Source organism: Podarcis melisellensis, assembly GCF_964234715.1.
Source record: "Podarcis melisellensis genome assembly, chromosome: 18".
NCBI lineage: Eukaryota > Metazoa > Chordata > Lepidosauria > Squamata > Lacertidae > Podarcis > Podarcis melisellensis.
The window spans coordinates 10,899,599-10,926,068 of NC_138536.1; the positions used below are offsets into that span (position 1 = coordinate 10,899,599).

General features: G+C 48.3%; 1 protein-coding gene across 1 annotated transcript in view; it reads right to left on the bottom strand.

Moving 5' to 3' along the window:
* The window catches only part of MYO1F (myosin IF), a 67,576-nt gene that overhangs the window by 31,475 nt on the left and 9,631 nt on the right, over positions 1–26,470 (bottom strand). Inside the window, exons 2-4 of the mRNA XM_081895423.1 lie at positions 22,516–22,653; positions 12,213–12,302; positions 11,961–12,055 (exon numbers count right to left, since the gene is read on the bottom strand). Of these exons, the coding sequence (XP_081751549.1) occupies positions 11,961–12,055; positions 12,213–12,302; positions 22,516–22,653 (323 nt within the window). The remainder of the gene's footprint in view (positions 1–11,960; positions 12,056–12,212; positions 12,303–22,515; positions 22,654–26,470) is intronic.

Below are 26,470 nucleotides of genomic sequence, written 5' to 3' on the forward strand. Positions count from 1 at the left end.
GACCGCGGCACAAAGCGGTCAGCTGAGCTGGGAGGTGCCGTGTCCAGCCTCTGCCTCTTCCCTCCGGAGGAGCTGCCCTCCAGCCACTGCCCACATCCTCCAGCCCCACTGGCAGCCCCGTCCTCCCTAAAAAATTCTGGGAAACGTAGGGAGCTTTGCACCATGGCGCCGGATATGCTTAAGACAGCCCTGCCCGCCTTAGGGACTTCACTCTGGATTTGTGTAGTGTTTACTCCTGAGCCCTTTCATCTCCCAAATATAACCCATAAGGCAGCAAAGATTTGAGATCCCCATTTTCCTTCTCCTAGATAGGAGACAAGCCCCACCAGTCCCTCACTTCTGAAATAAAAAAATTAAGGTCTTTTATATATAATAAATGTTCATAAATGTACTAAGCAAACATGTACATAAATATATACACCACATGTCTGAAGCAGCACAGGAAAACAGCCCTGGAACCAATATTGACTCCCAAACTGACCAAATGTTTTCTCTGCAACGTCAAATGGAAAAGCCTCCCCATTGTCTTTTCCTTCACAAATCCTGTCTTAAGGGTATGTTTGTGTGTGAATAGGGTGAGCTGTGACCTGGCTCAGAAACTAAGTATTTATCATTGCAAAAGACTGGCCAGGCTCCCCAGTGTATCCAATCAAGTGACCATTAACAGATAACCTGCCAGACAGGAGGTAAACAACGCACTCAGATTTCTGTTGTAGACCGCCCTTTCTGTGATGTAGGTATGATGTATATGGGGGGTGGTCTTGGACTCCAGGGCGGGCAATTTAAAATGTCTATATAAGGGCGGACACACCTTGGTTCTGGGTCCTCCTCTTTCTCCTGCGTGTGAGGGGAGCACCCTCTTGCAACAGTTCAATAAAGATCAGGCTTCCTAGCTGCTTTGCTTCTCAATATTCTCTGGCTGGCCTCTGTTATTTTCTCTGACCGATGGAGAACCTGCAAAGGACTCTATAAGGGCTCTTGTGTCCCCCATAAGGGAATAAGGGCAGATTTTCGTTTATTACACTTCCCTCTACAGCACGGGCAGAAACCGCCTTCTTGACCATGGGGCCCAGTCTTGGTCCCGTCCATTTTGTCCGCCAGAGTCTGTCTTTACCTGGAGGGGAAGCCCCTAACTTGCTGAGGGTTTGAGACCCACTGGCTCCCCTCAAAGCCCAAGGTTTGGGAAATCACCAAAGTTAAGGGGACCCCAGGATGCCCTTTTTGGTTATTATGGGAAGCACCCCTTTGCCCCATGAAACTTGGCTTGCAATGCAAACCTTCTGCTAGAACGCTGCAGACTTCAATGGGGAAGTTGCTCAACATTTTGCAACAAATCTGTTGCAATGATCTCATCAGGGGAAAAACAAACAAAACCCCCAAGCCCTAAATTTATACAGTATATATATATTCCTTTTCCTTTTCCTTTAACAACAGGCCTCTTCCTAAGTCACTGCAGCCGTGGTAAAAAAACAAAACCCCATGCCTGCCCCAGGAGTTCTGCTTGAAGGGCAAGAGCAGAACTTCTGCTAGAGGAAGAAGTCTGTATGTTTGTGTCAGGGAACTGCCATCTAAAGCGCCGGGGGCGCAAAGGCTCACTGAGGTTGAGAGAGGAGTAGCAGCGGAAGAGGGAACCAGTAGAGGGCGAGCAAGAACTCCAAGGGAAAGTGAGTCGGAGGGATGGCTCAGAGACGCTTCCAGCGAAAACAGTGGGGAGGTCTCAGGACCTCCTATAGGGACACCCACACCTCGCCGGAAACTGTTACGCCGAGAGGCCAGACGACGTGTTTCCGTTAAAGAGCTTTTATGTTGGAAACGATTCCGAAAGCAGCCACTTTCGGATTCTACTAGTGATTGACGCAGCCATGCTGGAGGGGCTCCGTCACAGGCAGAGGTTTGAAAACCTGATCAAACTCTGAGGGACTTGCATTTTACGCACAAGCAGCTCATCGTCCCATCACAGCAATCCGAAAGTCACCGAAAGCCAGCTTGTGCAGGGAGAAGCATCATGAGCAACCCAGCCGGAACCGGAGGAGCAGGAGCAGCTGGAGGGGGTCCAAGCCTGGAAGAAAGGTACAGGGCGTTGGAGATCCAGTTGGCGCTGCAAACGGCGAGGCTTGAGGAGAGGAGGGCTCAGGATGCAGAAAAGGGAAAGGAGAAAACCACCCCGCTCGCCAGAAAGGTGCCAGGATTGGTGCAGAAATTCGGGGGGGATCCCAGGAACTATCATGCCTTTAGAACAGAGATGCAATACGCTCTAAACTTGCAGTTTGATGACTTCCCCGACGAGGAATCGCGAGTGGCTTTTGTGATTGGCCATCTCGAATCCGGGGCGAAGGATTGGGTTAGACCCCTGATGGCAGCGAATAATGAGATCCTAAAGGACACGAGGAAGTTTTTTCGTGCCATGGACCTGATGTTTTCCAGCGATATTGAGCAGGGGGTGGTGCGAAGGCAGTTAATGGCTTGCCAGCAAGGAAGCAGATCTGTCCGTGAGTACTGGACTGAGTTTACTATGCTGATTCATAAATTGGGGTGGGACCTATCGGCGGAGCCCATCCAAATGCTTTTCGAAGAGGGGCTTTCTTCAACCGTCAAAGATGAGCTTTCCCGGGGGCCCAGGGCGGAGTCTATGGATCAGTTAACCAAATCTGCGCTGTGCATAGGAGCGCGCCAGGAGGCGAGGGCTTTGGAAAAGCGGGAAGGGAAAGGAGACCGTTGGAGGGAGTTCCGCATTCCAGACATTCCAGAGCCACCTTTCCCGCCGGCAGAGCCGATGGAAGTTGGAACAGCGCGGGCGCGCGCAGTTTCAAATCCCAGTGAAGGGCGGAAGAAGGAGGGAAGGAGCGCCAAGAGATGTTATCTCTGCCAACAGCCAGGGCACTTTGCCAGAGTCTGCCCACAAAGAAAGGAATGGCAAGGGATGGCAGGAGCTGTTGGGGGAAAGGAAGAGGAAGGCAAGGAGCAAGTAAAAGCCAACGCCTGGCTGCCACCGTCGGGGCACAGCAGCCAGGCCAAAGAGCAGTGAAAGTGCCCATGCCGGAACCTCCCAGACCCGCTTTAGTGATAGAGGTGTTACTAGAACTGCCAAACGGACACCCACTAAAGATCAAGGCGCTTTTGGATTCAGGCAGCTCCTGTAATTTCATGAGTAAGGAGTTTGCAGCTGAGCACCAGATACAGACCATCCCTTTAAGTAACCCCTTGCAGGTGACTACGATTGACGGCAGAGAGCTGTTGGGGGGAGAAGTTAGCCAACAGACTGTCCCGATGATAATGAGGGTGGCAAGGCACACCGAACAGATAGCGTTTAATGTGGCCATCCTGGGAGGAGCGCCCATCATTTTGGGGATGAGCTGGCTGGCGCTACACGATCCGCTAGTGGGCTGGCATCAGAGGGTGGTCTCCTTTGGGTCAGCGCATTGCCTAGAACACTGCAAGGAGGGGAAGGTTTCGGGAGGAGACAGAGTCACCCTAGCCGGGATGGAAGTAATGGACAAAGGGAAGGTGCCCCCGCAATACGCAGATCTGAGCAACGTATTCAGCGAAAGGGAAGCAGACAAACTGCCACCGCATAGACCCTTTGACTGTCAAATCAACCTACTCCCTGGGGCCCAACTCCCAGTAGGCAAGCTGTACGCCATGTCAGACAGGGAGATGCAGGAGCTGAGGGAGTTCATTGACAAAAACCTGAAGCGAGGTTTCATCAGAGAGTCCCGAGCGGTGGGGGGCAGCCCAGTGTTTTTTGTGGACAAAAAGAACACAGACAAACCGAGACTGGTGTGTGACTTTAGGGCCCTCAATGCAGTGTCGGAGCCCCTGGCTTTCCCTATGCCCCGAATTGATGACATTTTGACCAGAGTAAGGAAGGGAAAGATTTTTACAAAGCTGGACCTGCGGGGGGCGTACAATCTGATACGCATAAGGAAGGGAGATGAATGGAAGACCACCATGTTTACCCCTTTGGGAGCCTTTGAATACCTCGTTATGCCCTTCGGTCTACAAGGGGGCTCCGCGTGTTTTCAAGCTTTTATAAACCACGTTCTGGGACCTTTGCTTTACAAGAATTGTGTGGCCTTTTTAGACGACGTGTTGGTGTATTCGGAAGATGAGGAACAGCATGTGAGGGACGTTCGAGAAGTGTTGGGCAGGCTGCAAGCCAACCAGCTGTGGGTGAAACTGGAGAAGTGCCAGTTTCATACCAAGGAGGTGGAATTCCTGGGGTACCGCTTGTCAGACAAGGGATTGGCCATGGATCCAGGCAAGGTCCAAGCGGTACTGGAATGGAAGACACCGAAGACCAAGAAGGACGTGCAAAGATTCTTGGGGTTTGGGAACTTTTATCGGAAGTTCATCAAGAACTTTGCCCACTTGACGGCGCCCATCACCGACTGCCTCAGCAGCAAGAAGAAATTTGTTTGGACGGTAGAGGCGGATCGAGCCTTTGAAGAACTGAAAAGGGCTTTCGCCTCGGAAGAACAACTTCTGCATGTGGATTTACGAAAACCCATGAGAGTGGAAACCGATGCATCCGACCGGGCGGTAGGGGCGGTCCTTCTTCAACCGGGGAGGAGTGCGTCGGAGTGGAGACCGTGTGCCTTCTTCTCGCGGAAGCTGAATAAATCCGAGAGGAATTACACGGTGTATGACAGGGAACTACTTGCCATTCACGAAGCATTCCGGAGGTGGAGACATTTATTAATTGGGGCACAACACAAGGTGCAAGTGTGCACCGACCACAAGAATTTAGAGTATTGGAGAACAGCTCGAGTGCTCAACCAACGACAAGTGAGATGGGCACAGGAATTCTCCAAATTCAACTTTGAAATTTGTTATGTGCCAGGCCCAGAAAACGTCAGGGCGGACGCGCTCTCACGCAAACCAGAGTATTGGGAAGGGGAGGGGGTGATCGAAGAGAGACATGTCATCCCTGAGGACCGCTGGGTGTGTGGGGCGGCGCTGGTGGGGCAACGAGAACTGGTAGAGGAAACGGAAAATGATGAATATGCCCAGGATAAGCTCAGAGGTCTCAGGGGGGAGGGCGAGAGCCCCGGAGGTTTTGAGGAAAGAAATGGGGCATTGTATTACAAAGGGGCACTGTATATACCCGAAGGTGAATTGAGGGGGAGAGTACTCAAGCAGTTGCATGATAGCCCCACGGCGGGACATTTTGGACAACACAAGACCATGTGGTTGGTTACCAGGGAATTTTGGTGGCCTAAGGTGAGGGAAGATGTAAGGGAGTATGTAAGAGGGTGTGACCAATGTCAGCGAGCCAAAGGGGAAAGAAGGGCGCCGGCAGGGTTATTAGAACCATTACCCACACCAGAACGGCCTTGGGAAGCGATATCAATAGATTTTATGACGGATCTGCCAAAGTCCAAGGGGAAAACAGCCATCATGGTAGTAGTAGACCTGTTAACTAAGATGTGCCACTTTGTAGCATGCTCACATGCAGTCACAGCGGAAGAAACAGCGAAGTTGTTTGTAGAACACATCTTTAGGTTGCACGGGGCTCCCTTGAGGGTGATCTCAGATCGCGGCAAACAATTTACTTCCAGGTTCTGGAGGAAGCTCATGAGCTTGCTGCACGTGGAAGTCAATTTTTCAACTGCCCGGCACCCTGAAACCAACGGGCAGGCGGAAAGAGCAAATGGCATTCTTCAACAATATCTGAGGTGTTATGTCAATGACAGAGAGAACGATTGGGTCGAAAAGTTGGCGTTGGCAGAATTTGCCTACAATAATGCGGAGAATGTGTCCACAGGGATGAGTCCCTTTTTGGCTAATTACGGGTGTCACCCCAGGGCATTTCCAGGGGAAGGAGGGGAGAGATGGAGCGTCCCAGCGGCTGAACATTTTGTAGAAGAGATGGAAGCGATCCATCATCAGCTCCAGCTCAACTTAGAAAGGGCTAAGGCACAATATAAGAAGCAGGCAGACAAGAACAGAAGGGAAGGTGAAACCATAAGGGTGGGGGATCAAGTGTGGTTGTCAACCCAAGGGTTGCCGTTCAAAGGGGGTTGTAAGAAATTGAGGCCCAGAAGATTGGGACCCTTTGAGGTCATTCAGCAGGTCAACCCGGTAGCTTTCAAACTCCGATTACCCAACCACATGAAATTGCACCCAGTGTTCCACAGGTCGTTACTGTCACCATACAGGGGGGGACGTGAAGGGGAGTACGTCAGGGGACCAGCCTTGGAAGAGAGGGAACGCCGCAACCATGTAGCGGAAATCCTCGATTCCAGGTGGAAGGGAAATCAGGTGGAGTATTTGGTGGCGTGGGAAGGGGAACCGGAGTCAGAAAACACCTGGGTGAATGCAGAGGAAGTCAATGACGAGGTTTTAACAGAAACGTTCCACCAAAGGTTCCCGAGGAAACCTCAGCCGATAGCAAGGTTTAGGAGGGAGTATTTCGGCACCACCGATGAGGAAGAGGAAATGGAAGGGTTCGCGGAGTCGGAGTTGGAAGAGGGAGTGGACTCCGATGACGAAGATTACCGAGAGAGTAGGAACAGCAACAAGTGGAGGGAAGTGTTCGCGACGTCGGAAGACGAAGGAGGTTCTTTCAGGGGTTTTACCTCCTCACCGCCAGTAGGGGAGGAGACGGGAGGGGGTGAAGGGGGCCCTGGAGGGGAGGTGGATGTCAGGGAACTGCCATCTAAAGCGCCGGGGGCGCAAAGGCTCACTGAGGTTGAGAGAGGAGTAGCAGCGGAAGAGGGAACCAGTAGAGGGCGAGCAAGAACTCCAAGGGAAAGTGAGTCGGAGGGATGGCTCAGAGACGCTTCCAGCGAAAACAGTGGGGAGGTCTCAGGACCTCCTATAGGGACACCCACACCTCGCCGGAAACTGTCACGCCGAGAGGCCAGACGACGTGTTTCCGTTAAAGAGCTTTTATGTTGGAAACGATTCCGAAAGCAGCCACTTTCGGATTCTACTAGTGATTGACGCAGCCATGCTGGAGGGGCTCCGTCACAGGCAGAGGTTTGAAAACCTGATCAAACTCTGAGGGACTTGCATTTTACGCACAAGCAGCTCATCGTCCCATCACAGTTTGTATGTTAGTGTCTGCGTAACCTTCATGCTGAGTTTTGAGTTGCTCAATCATCCCAGATGGCCCACAGATGTTTCATCAGGGGGGAGCTGAAGTGGTCTCCTGAATTCTGGGTTTCTCTTTCTTGCCATTGGAATGAGACACCCATTTGAATTCAGAGAAGGTTGATAGACTGGGCAGAACTATACCACTGAGATGACCATTTTTTATATTTATCAAAAAGAGGCTCAGGCAAGTCAGGAGTCCTCCTTCTATCTGCCAGAGCCGGGATGAGGAAACTGTGGTCCTCCAGATATCACACCCAGGTGGCTCATAATCAAAGACGTTGGGTGTTCCGACCTATAAAGCCTTAAACGGCTCAGGGCTGCAATATCTCCAGGACTGCCTCTGTCCTGTCATGGGTGACACCTGGCTTGAGAGCAGTACATGTGAAAAGGATCTAGGAGTCTTGGTTGACCACAAACTTGACATGAGCCAACAGTGTGACGCGGCAGCTAAAAAAGCCAATGCAATTCTGGGCTGCATCAATAGGAGTATAGCATCTAGATCAAGGGAAGTAATAGTGCCACTGTATTCTGCTCTGGTCAGACCTCACCTGGAGTACTGTGTCCAGTTCTGGGCACCACAGTTCAAGAAGGACACTGACAAACTGGAACGTGTCCAGAGGAGGGCAACCAAAATGGTCAAAGGCCTGGAAACGATGCCTTATGAGGAACAGCTAAGGGAGCTGGGCATGTTTAGCCTGGAGAAGAGGAGGTTAAGGGGTGATATGATAGCCATGTTCCAATATATAAAAGGATGTCACATAAAGGAGGGAGAAAGGTTGTTTTCTGCTGCTCCAGAGAAGCGGACAGGGAGCAATGGATCCAAACTACAAGAAAGAAGATTCCACCTAAACATGAGGAAGAACTTCCTGACAGTAAGAGCTGTTGGACAGTGGAATTTGCTGCCAAGGAGTGTGGTGGAGTCTCCTTCTTTGGAGGTCTTGAAGCAGAGGCTTGAAAACCATATGTCAGGAGTGCTCTGATGGTGTTTCCTGCTTGGCAGGGGGTTGGACTCGATGGCCCTTGTGGTCTCTTCCAACTCTAGGATTCTATGATTCCATATGAACTGACTCAGACCCTGAGATCATCTTCTGAGGCCCTCCTTCATGTGCCTCCTCCTTGAGAGGTCTGGAGGGTGGCAACACGAGAACGGGACCTTTCCTGTGGTGGCACCTCAATTGTGGGAAGCTCTCCTCAGGAAGGTTCGCCTGACGCCTTCATTATACACAGATGTTCCCTGAGCTAAGAAGAAGCAAAATCTACGGCGTGCAGGAGACGGGAGAAGGCATCTATTCAAGAACAGGGAATGCCTCTTTTTAGAACAGCGATAGGGAAATCTGCCCCTTGTCTAGATATCACTGGAGGAATGGACTTATTCAGATGAGGTGCTCACTCCTGAGAGCAAGGAATGCCTATTATTATTATTATTATTATTATTATTATTATTATTATTATTATTATTATTATACCACCCTATACCTGCAGGTCTCAGGGCAGTTCATAAGATAAAAACACAAAATAAAAACACAAAGTACATAATGAAAATAAAAACACAGACAGCCCAATAACCTCCCTCTTCCCCAACACATTTTAAAAGGACATCAGATGTCAATCAGCCCATGGCCTGATCAAAGAGGAATAAATAATGAATGCGTCAGACAGGCCTCCCTTGGGAGAACATTCCACAAACGGGAAGCCACCACAGAAAAGGCGCTGTTCTTGTGTTGCCACCCTCCGGACCTCACATGGAGGAAGCACACGAAAAAGGGCCTCGGAGGGTGATCTCAGGGTCTGGGTCTATATATGGGGGTTTATATGGGTCTATATATGGTTTATATGGGGAGAGGCAGTCCTGGAGGGATTGCAATCCTGAGCTGTTGAAGGCTTTAGAGCAGAGGTCAGCAAACCTTTTCAGCCGTGGGCCGGTCCACTGTCCCTCAGACCTTGTGGTGGGCTGGACTATATATATATATTTTTTGGGGGGGGGGAATGAATGAATTCCTATGCCCCACAAATAACCCAGAGGTGCATTTTAAATAGCACATTCTACTCATGTAAAAACACGCTGATTCCTGGACCGTCCACGGGCTGGATTTAGAAGGCGATTGGGACGCATCTGGCCCCCGGGTCTTAGGTTGCCTACCCATGCTTTAGAGGTCAAAAACAGCACTTTGGGTTGGGCCCGGAAACTAATTGGCAGTCGGATCAGAATATGCTCAACCTGTTTTGCCCCCATAAGCAACCTGGACCCCGAATCCTGCGCCAGCTGGAGTTTCCTAACCGCCTTCAGTGGCACCCCAAGGTTAGATTAGATCGCGGATAAAAACATGCGGAGTTTTTTCTCCCACTACCACATCCCCTGAAGTAAACCAGGGAAGCCCTGATGCATTCAGGTTTCACCCTCGTGACAACCCCAAAGCTGGGAGAGGCCGTGACGCGGGGCAAGGGACCGAGTGGGGATTAAACCCCATGGTCTCTCTACCTTGCCAGGGCATCAGGCTTCCCAGTTGCCAAGCACCCGGATCATGATTCAATATATAATGATTTATATACAGTGGACGCTCGGGTTGCGAACGTGATCTATGTGGGAAGAACATTTGCAACCCGCAGCGCACATATGCACATGCGCGGGTCGCAATTCAGTGCTTCTGCGCATGCGCAAAGCGCGATTTAGCACTTCTGTGCATGCACAAGCGCCGAAACCTGGAAGTAACCCGTTCCGGTACAGTCATTCCTCATGTTACGTCCGCTTCATGTTATGTTCTTTCAGGTTACGTCCCGGGTTTTGCCGCTCGCGCATGCGCAGAAGTGCAAAATGACATGACGCGCATAAGCGGTGAATCACGTACGTGCGCAGATGCGCTGTTGCGGGTTGCATTCTTTTCATGTTGCAAACGGGCCTCCGGAACGGATCCAGTTCGCAACCAGAGATACTACTGTACTTCCGGGTTTGGTGCGATGTGCAACCCAAAATCGCGCAAACCGAAGTGTCTGTATCCTGAGGTATGACTGTATTTCAAAAGAGCTTAATGCAACTTTTTCCAATTAACAATCAATTCACTTCCCCTCTGCCCTCCTCCACGCTTTCCCTAATTTTCCAAATAACGATGCATGTTACATTCCTTCTGTGCCTTATCTTCTCCACAATATTTTCAAATATAGGTTTTACCACTGTTCTTACTCTAAGGCTACTTGCGTCTTAAGGTTTTATAGTATTTTTTAAAATGATGGAGTATGCTGAAATGGCAAAGCTAACTGGAAGACTTAGAGATAAGGACAACAGAGACTTTAAAAAAGACTGGGAACCACTTACGTTGTATTTACAGAAGCATTGTAAAGTGGACTCACTACCACAGTTTGAGCAGACACTTACAACTAACAAAACAAACATAGAGATCAAGATGTAATAACAGGGAAATAACAAAGAGTAAGAGGCAAATTGAAAACAATCATGGTGTAAAAATGATAAGAATATAACAATATTCAGCTTAAAGAATGCAATATTTAGGGCCTGCAAGACAGAGCTGTTCCTCCTGGCCTTTGGTTTGGACTCAGTCTGACCCTTACAATCTTGATCTATGGGCTACTTTTAAAATGAGACTGCATTGTAAACTGCATTTTAACCTGTATTTTAAATTGTTTCCCCCCCCCCCCTATTATGTTTTTACTGTAATTTTACTGGTGTTAGCCGCCCTGAGCCTGGCTCTGGCCGGAGAGGGTTGGATATAAATAAAATTATTATTATTATTATTATTATTATTATTATTATTATTATTATTATTATTATCAGGAGAAGTTAATGTGTAAAGAACCAGAAGAGGAAGTTGAGGGAAGTTTTTGGGGGTTGGGAATTGTATTTTTTCTTCTTGACATAATGTTATTGTGATGAACATAAAATTGTAAAACTTAATATATTTTTTTTAAAAAAGCATTTTTTTTTAAAAAAAAATAACCAACCAACCTTTTCCAATGCTCCTTCAATCCTACCTCCTAATTTCACTAGTTGGACTTGCCAATTTGGCACGTTCGGTCAATTTTAGCTGCAAATCCTCTTTAGCATGTGTCAGAGCTGCCTCCAGGTCCCAGCTCACAGAGGACCAACGCCAGCCGGTGGTAATGTACAAAAGTCTTTATTGAAGTTCAGTTTCCATTTACAAGTCGCAGCGTGCAGCTCTACGTCTTAGAACCTAGACCGGCGAAGCTCCGTCTGAGTCTCCGCCCCCTGTACACCAGTTTAAGACTCTAGCCTTACTCCACCTCTTCCGTCGCTCCTTTCTCCTCTGGGTCCGTCTGCCCCCCGGGGTCTCCTCCTTTCTGGACTCTTCTGACGCTGACCCCCCTGACTCTTGTCCCTCCTTCCGGCGGGCTTTAGGACCTGGTTCCCTATCCAGGCTACCTGCTGTGCCGCTCGCCTGTACATTTGAACTTGGCGCACGCGCCCAGCCGCCAACCTTCCTCTTGACCGTTTCCGCGCTCTCCGATGGAGGCGTGGTCCATCCTGACTCATCTCCTCTCGCTGGTGGTGAACACCCTGGTCCCGATACCTGGGACTCCTCCCCCCCACTGCGCTCTGGTGGGGAAGCTGGTCCTGATTTCCAACTGCTGCTCTCTGAGTCCCCGCTGGCCCCTTCCTTCTGGGGTGTCCCCCTTGGCACCCCCCTTGCCCTGGCCATAGGCGCCCCCTTCTGTGAATCTTCCGATTCGCTGGAGAGACTCAGGGAATCCCTCGGACCACTGTCATCGCCTACGCTCCCCTCGGATTCCTCCCCCTCGCTCTCCATTTCCTCCCTCTCCTGTGCCTCTGCTCCTGAGCCCCTGACAGCATGGATAGTGATTCCATTCTGTTTTATCCTCCGTTTCCTTACCTGATGATGACGCACTGGTTCTCCCCGTCGATGAGCATGTTTCGGTACATGTTGTCGGTCAAGGCGTAGATGTGGGGCGGGTTTTCGTACTGCGCCTAGGACAGAACACCAGAGAGGCGTGAATCCGGGGCTCCAACTGTTGCCAGACCAGGTGTCAGAGGGCAGGGAGGGGCTCGGCCACCTTAAGAAATTGGGGTGCCCACTGGCGGCCCCCCGACCCCTTCTCCCAGCCCCACAACTCCAGGGCCTTACTGCTCCTTGGTACAGTTCCACTTCCCGGTCCGTGAAATAGGGCATTTGCTTAAAGGGGTTGACAGAGATGAGGACAGGTCCAATATAGGTCTGAGAACCATCTGTTAAGGAATAATCTGCCTGTCTGTCTGTCTCAATATATTTTGTCTCTCTCTATAGGTAACCTATACAGAAATATCAACAACCTCAGATATGCAGATGACACAACCTTGATGGCAGAAAGTGAGGAGGAATTAAAGAACCTTTTAATGAGGGTGAAAGAGGAGAGCACAAAATATGGTCTGAAGCTCAAAAAAATGAAGATCCTGGCCACTGGTCCCACCACCTCCTGGCAAATAGAAGGGGAAGAAATGGAGGCAGTGAGAGATTTTACCTTCTTGGGCTCCATGATCACTGAAGATGGTGACAGCAGTCACGAAATTAAAAGACGCCTGCTTCTTGGGAGAAAAGCGACGACAAACCTAAACAGCATCTTAAAAAGCAGAGACATCACCTTGCCGACAAAGGTCTGTATAGTTCAAGCTATGGTTGTCCCAGTAGTGATGTATGGAAGTGAGAGCTGGACCATCAAGAAGGCTGAGCGCCGAAGAATTGATGCTTTTGAATTCTGGTGCTGGAGGAGACTCTGGAGAGTCCCATGGACTGCAAGAAGATCCAACCTCTCCATTCTGAAGGAAATCAGCCCTGAGTGCTCACTGGAAGGACAGATCCTGAAGGTGAGGCTCCAAGACTTTGGCCACCTCATGAGAAGAAAAGACTCCCTGGAAAAGACCCTGATGCTGGGAAAGATGGAGGGCACAAGGAGAAGGGGCGACAGAAGATGAGATGGTTGGATAGTGTTCTCGAAGCTACCAGCATGAGTTGGACCAAACTGTAGGAGGCAGTGGAAGACAGGAGTGCCTGGCGTGCTCTGGTCCAGGGGGTCATGAAGAGGCGGACACGACTAAGCGATTAAACAACAACAAAGGTAACCTTGGCTGAAACGCACCTCCTCACCCCAGCTTCAGAAACCAGCATTCAAGCATGGACCTAAAACCTGGGGAAGATGTGGCTTTCTTGTTTTCTCCAGCTAGGGAGGGTAGGACTCGAACCTGTGGCTTCGGTTACAAGTGTAATAAACAAAAATCTGCCCTTTTTCCCTTATGGGGTATCCAAGAGCCCATATAGAGTCCTTACATAGGTTCCCTATTGGTAGGAGAAAATAACAGAGGCCAATCAGAGAATATTGAGAAGCAAAGAAGATCTTTATTGAACTGTTGCAAGAGGGTGCTCCCCTCACATGCAGGAAAGGAGGAGGACCCCGAACAAAGGTATGCCCACCCTTATATAGACATTTATAATTGCCCACCCTGAAGTCCAAGACCACCCCCCAGAAACTTCATACCTACATCACAGAAAAGGCGGTCTACAGCAGAAATCTGAGTGCGTTGTTTACCTCCTGTCTGGCAGGTTACCTGTTAGTGCTCACTTGATTGGATACCCTGGGGAGCCTGGCCAGTCTTTTGTAATGACAAATACTTAGTTCCTGAGCCAGGTCACAGGCTCACCCTATTCACACACAGACAGGATTTGTGAAGGAAAAGACAATGGGGAGGCTTTTCCATTTTCCTTCAGCAGAGAAATAGTTGAGGCCAATTTGGGAGGGACAAAATGGTTTCAGGACTTTTTCTGTGGGGTTTCAGACATGTGGTTTATATATGCAGTTATGAACACACACACACACACACACACACACACACACACACACACACACACATATATCGTTAAATTTTTTATTTCATAAGAAAAGAGATTCCGACTCAAAATCAGGAAGAACATAAGAGCTGTTCGGCCATGAATGAATAAATTTATTACGGTCATAGACCAGAAAAAACATAAAAAACAACAATAGTTTACAAAGGGAATAATGGTGTCAATTAGAAATTGTAAAATTATACATAAAAGCAATACACATATGCACGCACACCCACACACACACACATATATACACATATATGCACTACAGTATATGTATAGACTTAAAAAATGGGGGGGCTTGTCCAGGGGTCAAGTCTTTTACTTTTTTACAGCTAATGCCCTCCGCTTGATCGCAGCCGCAGAAAATTTGGCCACTTTCAGTGTTACTTCTGGGTTTTTATCTCCTAGTAGGATTTTCAGCCGCTGAGATTCAGATCGACCTGGAAATTTCTGAACGATAGGGGAGATAAACAGTGACCTAATATCCCCGTAAAGGTCGCAGTGTAACAACACATGTGAAGCCGTTTCCACCTCTTTCAGACCACATGGGCAAACTCGTTCAGCATAGGGTGTGCCCTCGTATCTGCCCTTTAGTAAGGCAGATGGCAGTACATCAAATCTGGTAAGGGTAAACGCCCGCCTGTATTTTGCGATTTGTAGATCCAGCAAATATGGTGTTAGATTAAACCCTTTTCCATAATCTTGGATAGCTGGATATTTATCTATCTTGCTCATATGGTCCTGAAGCTCTACATCTCCTATTCGCTGGCTCACCATCCTTTTAGCCTTTTCAAAACCTGAGGCTATGAGTTCTTGTGGGGAAAGCCCCAGGCCCTTCAATTTTTCATAAAGCGACAATCTCCATTTAGACTGGAACGGGTCTAGTAGAGTCAATGGAGCCACTCCCACTGGGAAAAATATGAGTTTTAGCCAGAAGTGAATCTTCAGGATCCATATCCTGGCATTAATAGGGAGTTGACCTACCTCCAGCCTGATGGCTGTGTTGGAGACACAGGTAGGTAACCCTAGTAGGGAGCGGTAAAATTTAGTTTGTACAGATTCCAGGGACTTGAGTTTTTGACAATTAAATATCTGGGTGCCATACATCAATTGTGGAAGTATTTTTGCAACAAAGACCTGGGAGGCAGCAGGAACATATTGACCTCCTTTTCTGTAAAAGAATCTTATGATAGCTCTGGAAGATCTTTGCGCATTTACAATGGAATTCTTAATCTGATGGCACCAAGATCCCTTCTCATCAAAAATTATTCCAAGATATCTAAAAGATGTTACTTGCTCAATAGGTTGGTTATTAATTTTCCATTTATGTCGGAGTTTTCTCTTGGAGAACACCATAATTTTTGATTTAGTGTAATTTATTATTAGGTGTTCAGCTTCGCAATACTCTGTAAGAGCTCGTAAAAGTTTTCTTAGACCCACACAAGAGAAGGAAATAAGTGCCGCATCATCTGCGTACAAAAGGACTGGGATTGGTATATTATTTAGGTTTGGGGGATGAGTACTTGCTTCCTCCATCTTTCCGACTAAGGAGTTTATATAGAAGTTAAATAGAATAGGGGCAAGAACACAGCCTTGCTTGACACCATGGAAACTTTGGATTTCCTTTGATAGGTTCCCATAACGGTCGCATCTAACACGGATCCGAGTATTTTCATGTAGTCTACGGATAAGAAGCAAAAGACGTCTATCGATGTTTGTGGCATTTAATTTTTCCCAAAGTCTGTGCCGGGGTATCAAATCGAAAGCTGATTTGAAATCTATGAAGGCTACATAGAGGGAGCCTCCTTTCTTTGAGGTGTATTTCTCCACTAGATGTTGCAATACCAGTCCTTGGTCTAGAGTTGATCTATGTGCCCTGAAACCAGCCTGGGCTTCCTTTAGGATGTGCTCCTGTTCCAGCCAGTCCGCAAACTTTTCACGTAAGTGAGTTGCATAAAGTTTGCTAATGATGCTTAAGAGACTGATTGGTCTGTAATTGGCTGGATCAAGTTTACAGCCTTTCTTGAATATGGGAACGATGATTGCCAATCCCCAGTCCTCTGGTATTATTGCTGTTTGATCTATGCTGGTGAATAGGGTGGCAAGGACTGGGGCCCACCAGTCAATATTGGCTTTGAGAAGCTCAGGAGAGATATTATCTGCTCCCGGGGCTTTTCTGTGTTTGAGTGCCTGAATAAGCCTCCTGATCTCCGCAACCGACACCGGAGGCCACTCATCACCTGCCGCACACTGTATTAGTGGCTGTGTCAAAGGCAGAGCTGAATATGAAGATTGGAAAAATGCCTCCCAAGTCCCTGCAGGTATAGTATACTCCACTTCTGAGGAGGTAGATCGCACTCCATTTGCTACCAGTCTCCAGAAGGTGGCCGAGTCTCTCTCTCTGGATGCATCTATTAGGCATTTCCATTCTCTTTTCTGTGCCAGGAGTTTTTTGTTTTTGATCAAGATTTTATAATTTCGTTTATCTTCAAACCAGACCGTGGGGAGTTGGGGTAAATTGGCAGATCTATAATTCTTGTATTTTTTCAGTAAGTTTAGCTTCATGTCCTGACATTCTTGATCAAACCAAGGTTTGGAGTTTTTATATACTGAGGATTGCCTACTTGACCTGTTCCTTTTTTCCTTCAGGGAATCTTGAAGGAGTGAAATTAACTCCTGAAATAAATTTATCTTTAATTCATGGCTTGAGGAAGTTATAAGGTTTTCTCTCTTAGTGAGGAATTCCTTTGAGCATAGCCTACTTGAAATTTCCTTATGCAGTTCATCTGTCCATCTGATACGAGAATATCTGAGCTCCAAAGCTGTAGGGCTCGAGTGTTCGATTTTCTCAGCGCAGGATAAATCCTTTCCCGCAGCTACGAGTGCACTTAATGGCAGATGGTCACTGTCTAAGCGCTCCTCCACTTTGCATTCCAGAACTTTGTTTTGAAGATCATACGACACGATTATATAATCAATTGTGGAGGCGCCAGGCCATGGAATAGAAGGTGGCAGACTCTCCTTCTTGGGACGTTTATAAGCAGAGGTTGGGTGGCCCTCTGTCAGGGATGCTTTATCTGTGATTCACGCATTGCAGGGGGGTTGGACTAGATGACCATTGGGGTCCCTTCCAACTTTACGATTGTATGATTCTATGAAATCAGTAGCCGGGGTGGCTTCTGTAAATCCGGGACCATTCCTGGAAAATCAAGACACTTGGGTTGATCCTTGCTGAATTCTGCAAGAAGCTCAGCTCCCAGGTTAGTTGTAAGTAGTATAGCAAGCAGGTGAGGGCCGGGTGATGGCTGACCGAGGCGAGGGGGGCAGTGTCCCATGGACCCCAAGGCGCCATGGCATGTACAACTGGCCCAAGGTGCGGCTGCGCCTGCAAAGTTGGTTGCCCTGCAAGCTAGAACCATCCGGCCGTTCTCTCTGGCGCCACCTACTGTTGGGCTCCTGGGCTCCCACCCTCCCAGCAACCGCCACCACCAATTGCACTTGCAGCGTTGAGAGGCAGTATCTGTGGTTCTGCTCTGCATGGTCCAGGAGCATCCGAGGCGGACCCAGGTTCGGATCCAGCCCTCAGGGGGCGAACCTGACCTTTTAGCATCACCCTGGGCACCTGATTATGTGGGTTGTGACGCTTCTGGCTGACTCTGGCCACAGTACGGAAGTCCTTTTCACAACGGCTCCTGTGGGCGGTGCTATTTTTAAGCAGGAAGATGAAAGCGAGACAACTTTTCAGTTTCGGTGTGTGTGCGTTCATCCCACATAGCTAAAGAGTCCCATGACTTTGACTAAGCCCATCTCCATCTCTCTTGGATGCTAATTCTTAGAACTTCTGTCGACCTTCAGATTACAGCGGTACCTCGGGTTAAGAACTTAACTCGTTCCGGAGGTCCGTTCTTAACCTGAAACTGTTCTTAACCTGAAGCACCACTTTAGCTAATGGGGCCTCCTGCTGCTGCCACGCTGCCAGAGCACGATTTCTGTTCTCATCCTGAAGCAAAGTTCTTAACCCGAGGTATTATTTTTGGGTTAGCGGAATCTGTAACCTGAAGCATCTGTAACCTGAAGTGTCTGTAACCTGAGGTACTACTGTAATAGTAGTAGTAATAGTAGTAGTAGTAGTAGTAATATTAATAATTGTGTAGGGCCTATACCAGAGAATATTGAAAATAAAATCACAATTTTAAAAAACCATAAAGCGCATAATCAAAATTAAAATAAAAACAACCCAGATGTTGCCTGACTGCAGCTTCTTTGTACAGCGCAGGCTTAAATTGGGGAACTCCCTCTCACAAGAACAGACAACAACTTGGGTAGGTTTAAAAGAGGATTGAGAAGGAACAGGCTTTCGACGGCTATTAGCCACAGGTGGAGAAAGTGATGCTTGTGAATCTCAGTTGGTGGAAACCCCAGGACGGGAGAGAGTTCCCCTTGTGGTCGGATCCTGCTTCCGGGCTTCCCATAGGCATCTGGTTGGTTGCTGTGAGAACAGGCCCTGGACTAGACGCATCACTGGCCTCATCCAACAGGCTCTCCTTATGCGCTTTGTTGTTGTTGTTTAGTCGTTTAGTCCTGTCCGCCTCTTCGTGACCCCCTGGACCAGAGCTCGCCAGGCACTCCTGTCTTCCACTGCCTCCCGCAGTTTGGTCAAACTCATGCTGGTAGCTTCGAGAACACTGTCCCACCATCTCGTCCTCTGTCGCCCCCTTCTCCTTGCGCCCTCCATCTTTCCCAGCATCATTGTCTTTTCCAGGGAGTCTTCTCTTCTCATGAGGTGGCCAAAGTCTTGGAGCCTCAGCTTCAGGATCTGTCCTTCCAGTGAGCACTCAGGGCTGATTTCCTTCAGAATGGACAGGTTTGATCTTCTTGCAGTCCATGGGACTCTCAAGAGTCTCCTCCAGCACCAGAATTCAAAAGATCAATTCTTCGGCAATCAGCCTTCTTTATGGTCCAGCTCTCACTTCCATACATCACTCCTGGGACAACCCTAGCTTGAACTATACGGACCTTTGTTGGCAAGGTGATGTCTCTGCTTTTTAAGATGCTGTCTAGGTTTGTCATTGCTCTTCTGTGCTTATGGATTCCCAAACCCCATAATCATCCACTGGCCATACGGCCTGTTTATTCTTGTTCAACATCACCTGGCATTGTGAGGCTAAAAGAGGAGGGCTGAGAGGAGATCGGAGAGCTGCCTTCCAATATCTCAAGAGCTGCCCCATGGAAATAGGGAACGCCTTGCTTTCTCCTGCTCTGGAGGGTAGGACTCGAACCCATGGCCTCAAGTGACAATAAAGGAGATTCCGACTAAAGCTGTTTGACTGTGGGATGGAAGGTGGGGGCCTCCCTTGGAGGCTTTTAGACAGAGGTTCCTGGAAGGCCATCTGCCAAGAGTTCTTGAGCTGAGATTCCTGCATTGTGGGGGGTTGGACTGGATGACCCCTGGGGTTCCCTTTCAACTCTACCATTCTATGATTCTTTGATTCATACTGTGAGGGAAGGGACTCCATCAGGCAAGGCCTCCTTCCACCTGCCTTTCTCCACCCTCTAGTCTCTGATTCTCAATGTGTATTGTGTTGTTTTATGTACTGTGGCTTGCCGTTGTTTTATTGATTATAGCTTAGATATTATTGTAACTGTTGAGTGGATTTCTGTTTAACTTTTATATGTTGTTATTATTTTACACTATTCTAATGATTGTTGACTGTTACTTTTTTGGTGTAGGTTGCCTATTTTAAAATTGTTTTATTATCACATTTTTGTATTGCATTAGATTGTTATAAGATGTACACTTTTTGTTTCTTCAGCTTGTAAACAGCCTAAGATAGAAAGACGGTATACAAATTAAAAATGATGATGATGATGAAGATTCTATGACTGCCCCTGAACAGGAAGGCCCAATTTATCCTCCTTAGCTAACAGCTGCCAGTGGATCTCATCTCCATGGGTTCATTCTAACCCAGCCTTTCTCAACCTGTGGGTCCCCAAATGTTGTTGGACTACAACTCCCATCACCCCTAGCTAGCAAAGCCAGAGCTCAGGGATGATGGGAGTTGTAGTCCAACAACATCTGGGGACCCACAGGTTGAGAACCGCTGTTGGCAAACTAAGGCCCGGGGGCTGGATCCAGCCCAATCACCTTCTCAATCCGGCCCGCAGACGGTCCGGGAATCAGCGTGTTTTTACATGAGTAGAACATGTCCTTTAATTTAAAATGCATCTCTGGGTTATTTGTGGGACCTGCCTGGTGATTTTATATGAGCAGAACGTGTCCTTTAATTTAAAATGCATCTCTGGGTTATTTGTGGGGCACAGGAATTCGTTCATTCCCCCCCCCCCCAAATATAGTCCGGCCCCCCACAAGGCCTGAGGGATAGTGGACCCTGCTGAAAAAGTTTGCTGACCCCTGATCTAAACCATTTTGCTTATTAAACAGAGGTGCTGGATCAGACCACGAAGACCCACCAGGGGCAGGGGCAGGGGGCATCTCTCCCCCTCCAGATGTTGCCAGACTTTAGCCTACATCATCCCTAACAACTGCCATGCTGCCTTGAGTTGGAATCCAAAAACATCTGGGTTTTTTTACAGGTTTTCCCCTCCCTGACCCTCAAAATGGGGCGGAAATCTAGGTACGGAATGCCTCTTTTTAAAAGAGGCATCTTCCCATTTCTTGCAGGAGTTAGGGAAGACTGCTTCTCTTGGCAGCACCAGGGGATTTCACAGAACTGTGGAGTTGGAAGGGACCCCTGGGGGTCATCAAAACATTTGGGAAATGGGCGGAGAAATGGGCTTGTGGAGCGAAGAGGAGGCTTTCAGCGCTCTGCCGGGACTGCCAAATTTGGAGAGGATGACGGGAGAGGAAGAGCAGGGGGAGGAACCTACTTGGCCACAAACCACAGGGACATCTGAACGGAAGTGACACAGGGGGACAGCAGCACAGGCAAGAGCAAAACTATAAATTTAAGAAGGATGTTGACAACGGCTGCCTTCTGAGCTTGGAAATAGCCTTCAAAGTCAACAGGTTACTTCCAAAGGTACCCAAACAGAGCAGCCCCAGGTCCACTTGATATGCACAGACCTATCCAACATGAAAAAATTCTTGCCGATAACAAACGGGCTACTTCTGACCCCCGTGGAAAATTCTACAGCTCGAGAAAGAGACACACAGAACCAAAAATGAACAACCTCCCCGAACCGGCTGATATAAATCATCCAGTATTCAGTAAGAAATCACAAAGACAAAAACCTGAGCAAAGAAGAAGAAAAGCAAAAATATCGAAACATGAAGGAAGTCAAAGATAACCCACCGTATCTGCAAAAAACAATGGCAGACACTTCACAACCTGCTGTATTTTTTGCCCTATAGGACACACTTTTCCACCTCCAAAAATGAAGGGGAAATGTGTGTGCGTCCTATGGGGCGAATGCAGGCTTTCACTGAAGCCTGGAGAGCGAGAGGGGTCAATGCGCACCGACCCCTCTCACTCTCCAGGCTTCAGGAAGCTATCCGCAAGGCGTGGGAGCCCGCGGGACGAAACCCGGGGAGCGCAGCAGGGCGCGCCCGGGCTTCGGGCAGATATCCACAAGCCTGGAGAGCCCAGTGGGAGTTCCCGCCGGGCTCCTTAGGCTTGCGGATAGCAGCCTGTTCTGGGGGCTGGGGTCGGGGGAAGCTCAGGTTTCCCCCGCCCCAGCCCCGCGCCTGGGGGGGCGAAAATAAATTTTTTTCTTTATTTCCCCCCAAAAAAACTAGGTGTGCCCTATGGGGCGAAAAATACGGGTAATCTCATCATCCTCTACGCCTGAATTAAACAAATCCACCTCAAGGGGCAGTAAAGAAAAAGGCAAATTAGGAACTGTCAAGGCAAAGCCAACCTTATCCACAGAGCAAGAACTACTCATGAAGGAAAGCATAGAAATACTAAGATTCTTCGAAAATAGGGTACCAAAGACCTCCCTCTCTGATGCCAAGGGCGATCAGCCGATGGCAAATGAGGATCAGAAAAAGGTGTGCAGAGGTGTGGAAGGTGTGCAGAGGAGGGCGATGATCAGGGGTCTGGAAACCAGACCTGATGAGGAACGGTTGAAAGAGCTGGAAAAGAGGAGTCTGAGAGGAGATAGGAGAGCCATCATCAAATATCTGAAGGGCTGCCACATGGAAGAGGGAGCAAGCTTGCTTTCTCCTGCTCTGGAGGGTAGGACTCGAACCCATGGCTTCCACTGACAAAGAAAGGCGATTGCGACTAAACATCACGTAGAACTTTCTGACTGTAAGAGCTGTTCGACCGTGGGATGGAAAGTGGCGGACTCTCCTTCCTTGCAGGTTTTGAAGCAGAGGTCGGGTGGCCTTCTGTCATGGGTGCTTCAACTGAATTGCAGCGGGTTGGACTGAATGACCTTTGGGGGTCCCTCGCAACCCAACAATTCTATGATTCTAATTCACTGCCCGAAATGAAAACTTGGCTCAGTCAGATGCCCCAACTCTGATCACGGCGGGCGCACGTGGCACCAAACGGCTAGAAGGGAACGCAAGAAAGAACGACGGAAAGGACGAAAAGGATACGAAGATATAGTCGTCCATGAACCGCTTCTTGAGATTTTCGACGATGGCGTCTTCGTTGATCTTGCTGAGGAGGACCATGTCGTCCACCCCGCTCTGCTTGACATTGTGGCTTTGCCAATGGAACCGCTCTTTGCTGCCCTGGAAAGATTTGAGAGAGAGAGAGAGAAGAAAGTCAGGCCGACAGAAGTGGATCCAGAGTTCGGATGGATGGATCTGTCCATTTACACTTTCATTCAGCCTCTGATTCCCCCCCCCCCAGTTTCTTTTTTTTTTTATAAATAATTTTTATTACTTTCCAATACAAAACAAAAAAATACAATTGTACCAAATTTTCGCAAATTTTCACAAATTTGTTGCTTTTTGGACTTCCTTCGGATTCTCTGAGAATCGTCCATACAGTATTTACTTCTCAGTTTACGCATTTCTCTGTATATATTGCCATTCAGCTTCCCTCCCACTCCTGTTTATGTTTTTAACAATATATCTGTGCTTTCACAGTGCTTCTTGAAACCCCACCAGTGTTGTTTGCACATCACATGATCTTTTCAGATATTCGACAAATTTCCCCCAGTCCTCGATGAACTTTTGGTCTTTAAGATATCTAATTTTTCCGGTTAATTTGTCCAACTCTGCGTAGTCAATCAGCTTCATTCTCCATTCTTCTATTGTCGGTAGCTCCTCTTGTTTCCATTTCTGGGCCAGTTTCAACTATTTTGTTACTTATTACCATGGAATCGTAGAATCGTGGAGTTGGAAGGGGACCCCTGAAGGTCATCCGGCCCAACCCCCGCCCCCCGCAATGCAGGAATCTCCGCTGAAGCTTCCAGGACAGACAATAATGCCACCCAACCTCTGCTTAAAAACCTCTAACCCTTAAAAAAACCCTTCACTGGAATATCACAGGGTGGTCTGCAACACAAAAACGCAAAACGAGAACACAAAATACATAATAAAACAAAACAAAAGCAAAGCAACAACTCCCCTCCCACGATCACAGACCCCCCCCCCAAATACCCTCAGGTGAAAATAAGGACATTTCTCACTCTCATCAAGTGACCCTTCTTGACCCCCCCCCCATTTTAGGCACACAAGCCCCCCCCCCCGGCAGAGCATTTCCACCACTTCATCAACGGGACACGACACACACAAACCCTGAGAAAACTCCTTAACCCCTATTTTATTTTTTCCATAGCAAGTTTTTATTAAATTCTCAAAAGTTTAACATATACACTTCAATACGTAATAAGTTTGTCTTTTTCCGACTTCCCACCCCTTTTCTGCCCCTCTGCTGCACAAAACCGTCCAATTCTTATGCCATCAGCTTCAATACAGTGGTACCTCTGATTGCGTACTTAATTCATTACGGAGGTCCGCTCTTAACCTGAAACTGTTCTTAAACTGAAGCACCACTTTAGCTAATGGGGCCTCCTGCTGCCGCTGGAGCATGATTTCTGTTCTCATCCTGAAGCAAAGTTCTTAACCCGAGGTACTATTTCTGGGTTAGCAGGGTCTGTAACCTGAAGCGTATGTAACCTGAAGTGTCTGTAACCCAAGGTACCACTGTACTGTAATTCCTAATTCCTTCTGTTGCTCATATTTCAAATCCCGCTTATGAGTTCTATTCTATTCTATTCTATTCTATTCTGTATAAACACACATCGATAAATAGATTTTATAAAGGCGCAAGATCAGACGTGGATGCACAAAGCATTTCTTAAAGGAAGGCAAGGCTTTTTTCCTGCCCAGGCTGGCCTTGTCTGCACTTCAGGGCTAGTGTGTCTCAAGGGCATGGCCTTGGTGGTGGCAGCCCCTCCTCTACCTGGCCAGTTCTGCAGCTGCCCAAGGAGACTGACAGCAGCAGCGGCCGTGGAGAGGCCACCAGATGCTCCCTCGCAGCTGCCATAGGGCCATTCTGGGATACAGCACAAGATATGATGGGCTGTCCTGTGAATCCGCTGGACGAAATAGTGGAAGAACGTTGCCTGGGAGAGTGAGGAAAATTCTCAGGGATGATTCACACCCTGGCCGGCACTTTCTTGATCTCCTGCCCTCGGGCAGAAGATAGAGAAGCAGGATTAGTCGCACCAACAGGGTAAAGAACAGCTTCTATCCATGGGCTGTTAGGCTGCTGAATGAAAAGATCACAACAGGGCAACGGACTTTGGGGTTTGGTGGGTGTGCGTCAGTAAACGAGGGGAATTAAGACTAAGAGAGCTGAGTGGGGGGGGGGGTGCTTGTGTAATCTCACTGTATACAAGTTGTGCAAGTGACAATAAAGTATTTCAATTTCAATAAATCAGAAGTCGGAGTGGCTTTTGTAATTCCAGGACTGTCTGCTGGGGCAACCCAGTCAGCTGGGTAGGTATTATTATTGTTATTATTATTGAACAGGATGTCTCTATTTTCATCGGAAAAAGGTTGGAAGGTATGTACAGTCTCTGGAACATCAGGACACTTGGAGGGTATGCAAACACAGCGGAAAGGCCCTGGATAGTTTTATCAGCCAAAGGCCTGGTTATAGAGAAACGTTTTTGCCTGGCGCCGAAATAAACAGTGGACGCTCGGGTTGCCAATGTGATCCGTGCGGAATGCACGCTCGCAACCCACAGCATTGGCAACCTGCATCTGCAAATGTGCGGGTTGTGATTTGCACTTCTGAGAATGCGTGATTGCCAAAACCCAGAAGTAACCCATTCCGGTACTTCCAGGTTTCGGCAGTCTGCAACCCGAAAAAACAGAACCTGAAGCGGACGCAACATGAGGTATGACTGTATGTCATGGGGGAGAGCATTCCATCAACGGGGAGCCACCGCAGAAAAGGCCCTGTTCTCGTGTTGTCAGCCTCCAGACCTCATGGGGAGGAGGCACCCAAAGAAGGGCCTCAGAGGATGATCTCAGGGTCCGGGGCGGTTTATTTGGGGAGAGGCGGTCCTGGAGGTATTGCGGTGCTCCGTGCAGTGGGCTCGTTCCTCAACATCTCACATCTCTTGATCCTCCATTTGGACAAGCAAAAATCACAGTCGGAGTTGAAGGGCACATTCTGCACGGGGGAAAACGCTCTCCAGGAGAGCGTGCAGAGCCAATGAGGGCCATGGGTTGGGACAAGGCTTGCGGGGAGTTATGAGGGCCAGGCAGAGAGGTCCCAGGGGCTGCATTTGGTGTCTTCTCCAGCCCCCACTGTAGTCACGGACAGAAGTATTTCCGAAGGGGAAGTTTTAACTGCTCTTACATGCTGCTGATTGCTTAAGAGGTGGTTTAGATGTAGTGGGGCAATTTTGGAGATCTCGGCCTGTCGAGTCGTTCCGGTGCTTTTAAGATCAAGGGCTGAGATCCGACAAAGTCAGGCTCAGAAAAGACCCACTGGCTTCAATGGAACGAGGCAGGCCTGCAGATTTCAACAATCTATTAATAAATTAACAAACAAACATTGCTCCCTTTGCCTATTTAAGTATGTATTGTTGCCGGGCTGAAAATAAGATGGAGAACTTCCAGGGACAGGATGGGACCAGAGAATTCGGGACTATTTTCAATCAAGAGGGAGGCAGGAAGAATTCACCTCTACCTCCTCCAGGATTCCCAAAACACAACTACCCTCTAAAATCGGTGCGTCTCTGAGTTTTAGGACCCAGTTCTCCAGCCTCTCCCTTCTGCAAATGTGTTCAGCAATATGCATTGTTTTTTGGGGGTGGGGGTCAGTTTGGATGATGTCCCAGGTCCCTTCCAGTTCTTGAGATCCTATAACTGTTGGGGGGGTGCACAAATTTCTGTTTAGACCGCCTTTTCTGTGATGTAGGTATGATGTATCGGGGGGGTGGTCTTAGGTTACACCCCTCCTTTCTGTGATGTATGTATGATGTTTCTGGGGGTGGTCTTGATCTACAGGGTGGCAATTTCAAAAGTCTTTATAAGGCATTGCTCACCATTTTTCTGGGTCCCTCCTCTCTCCTGCAAGTGA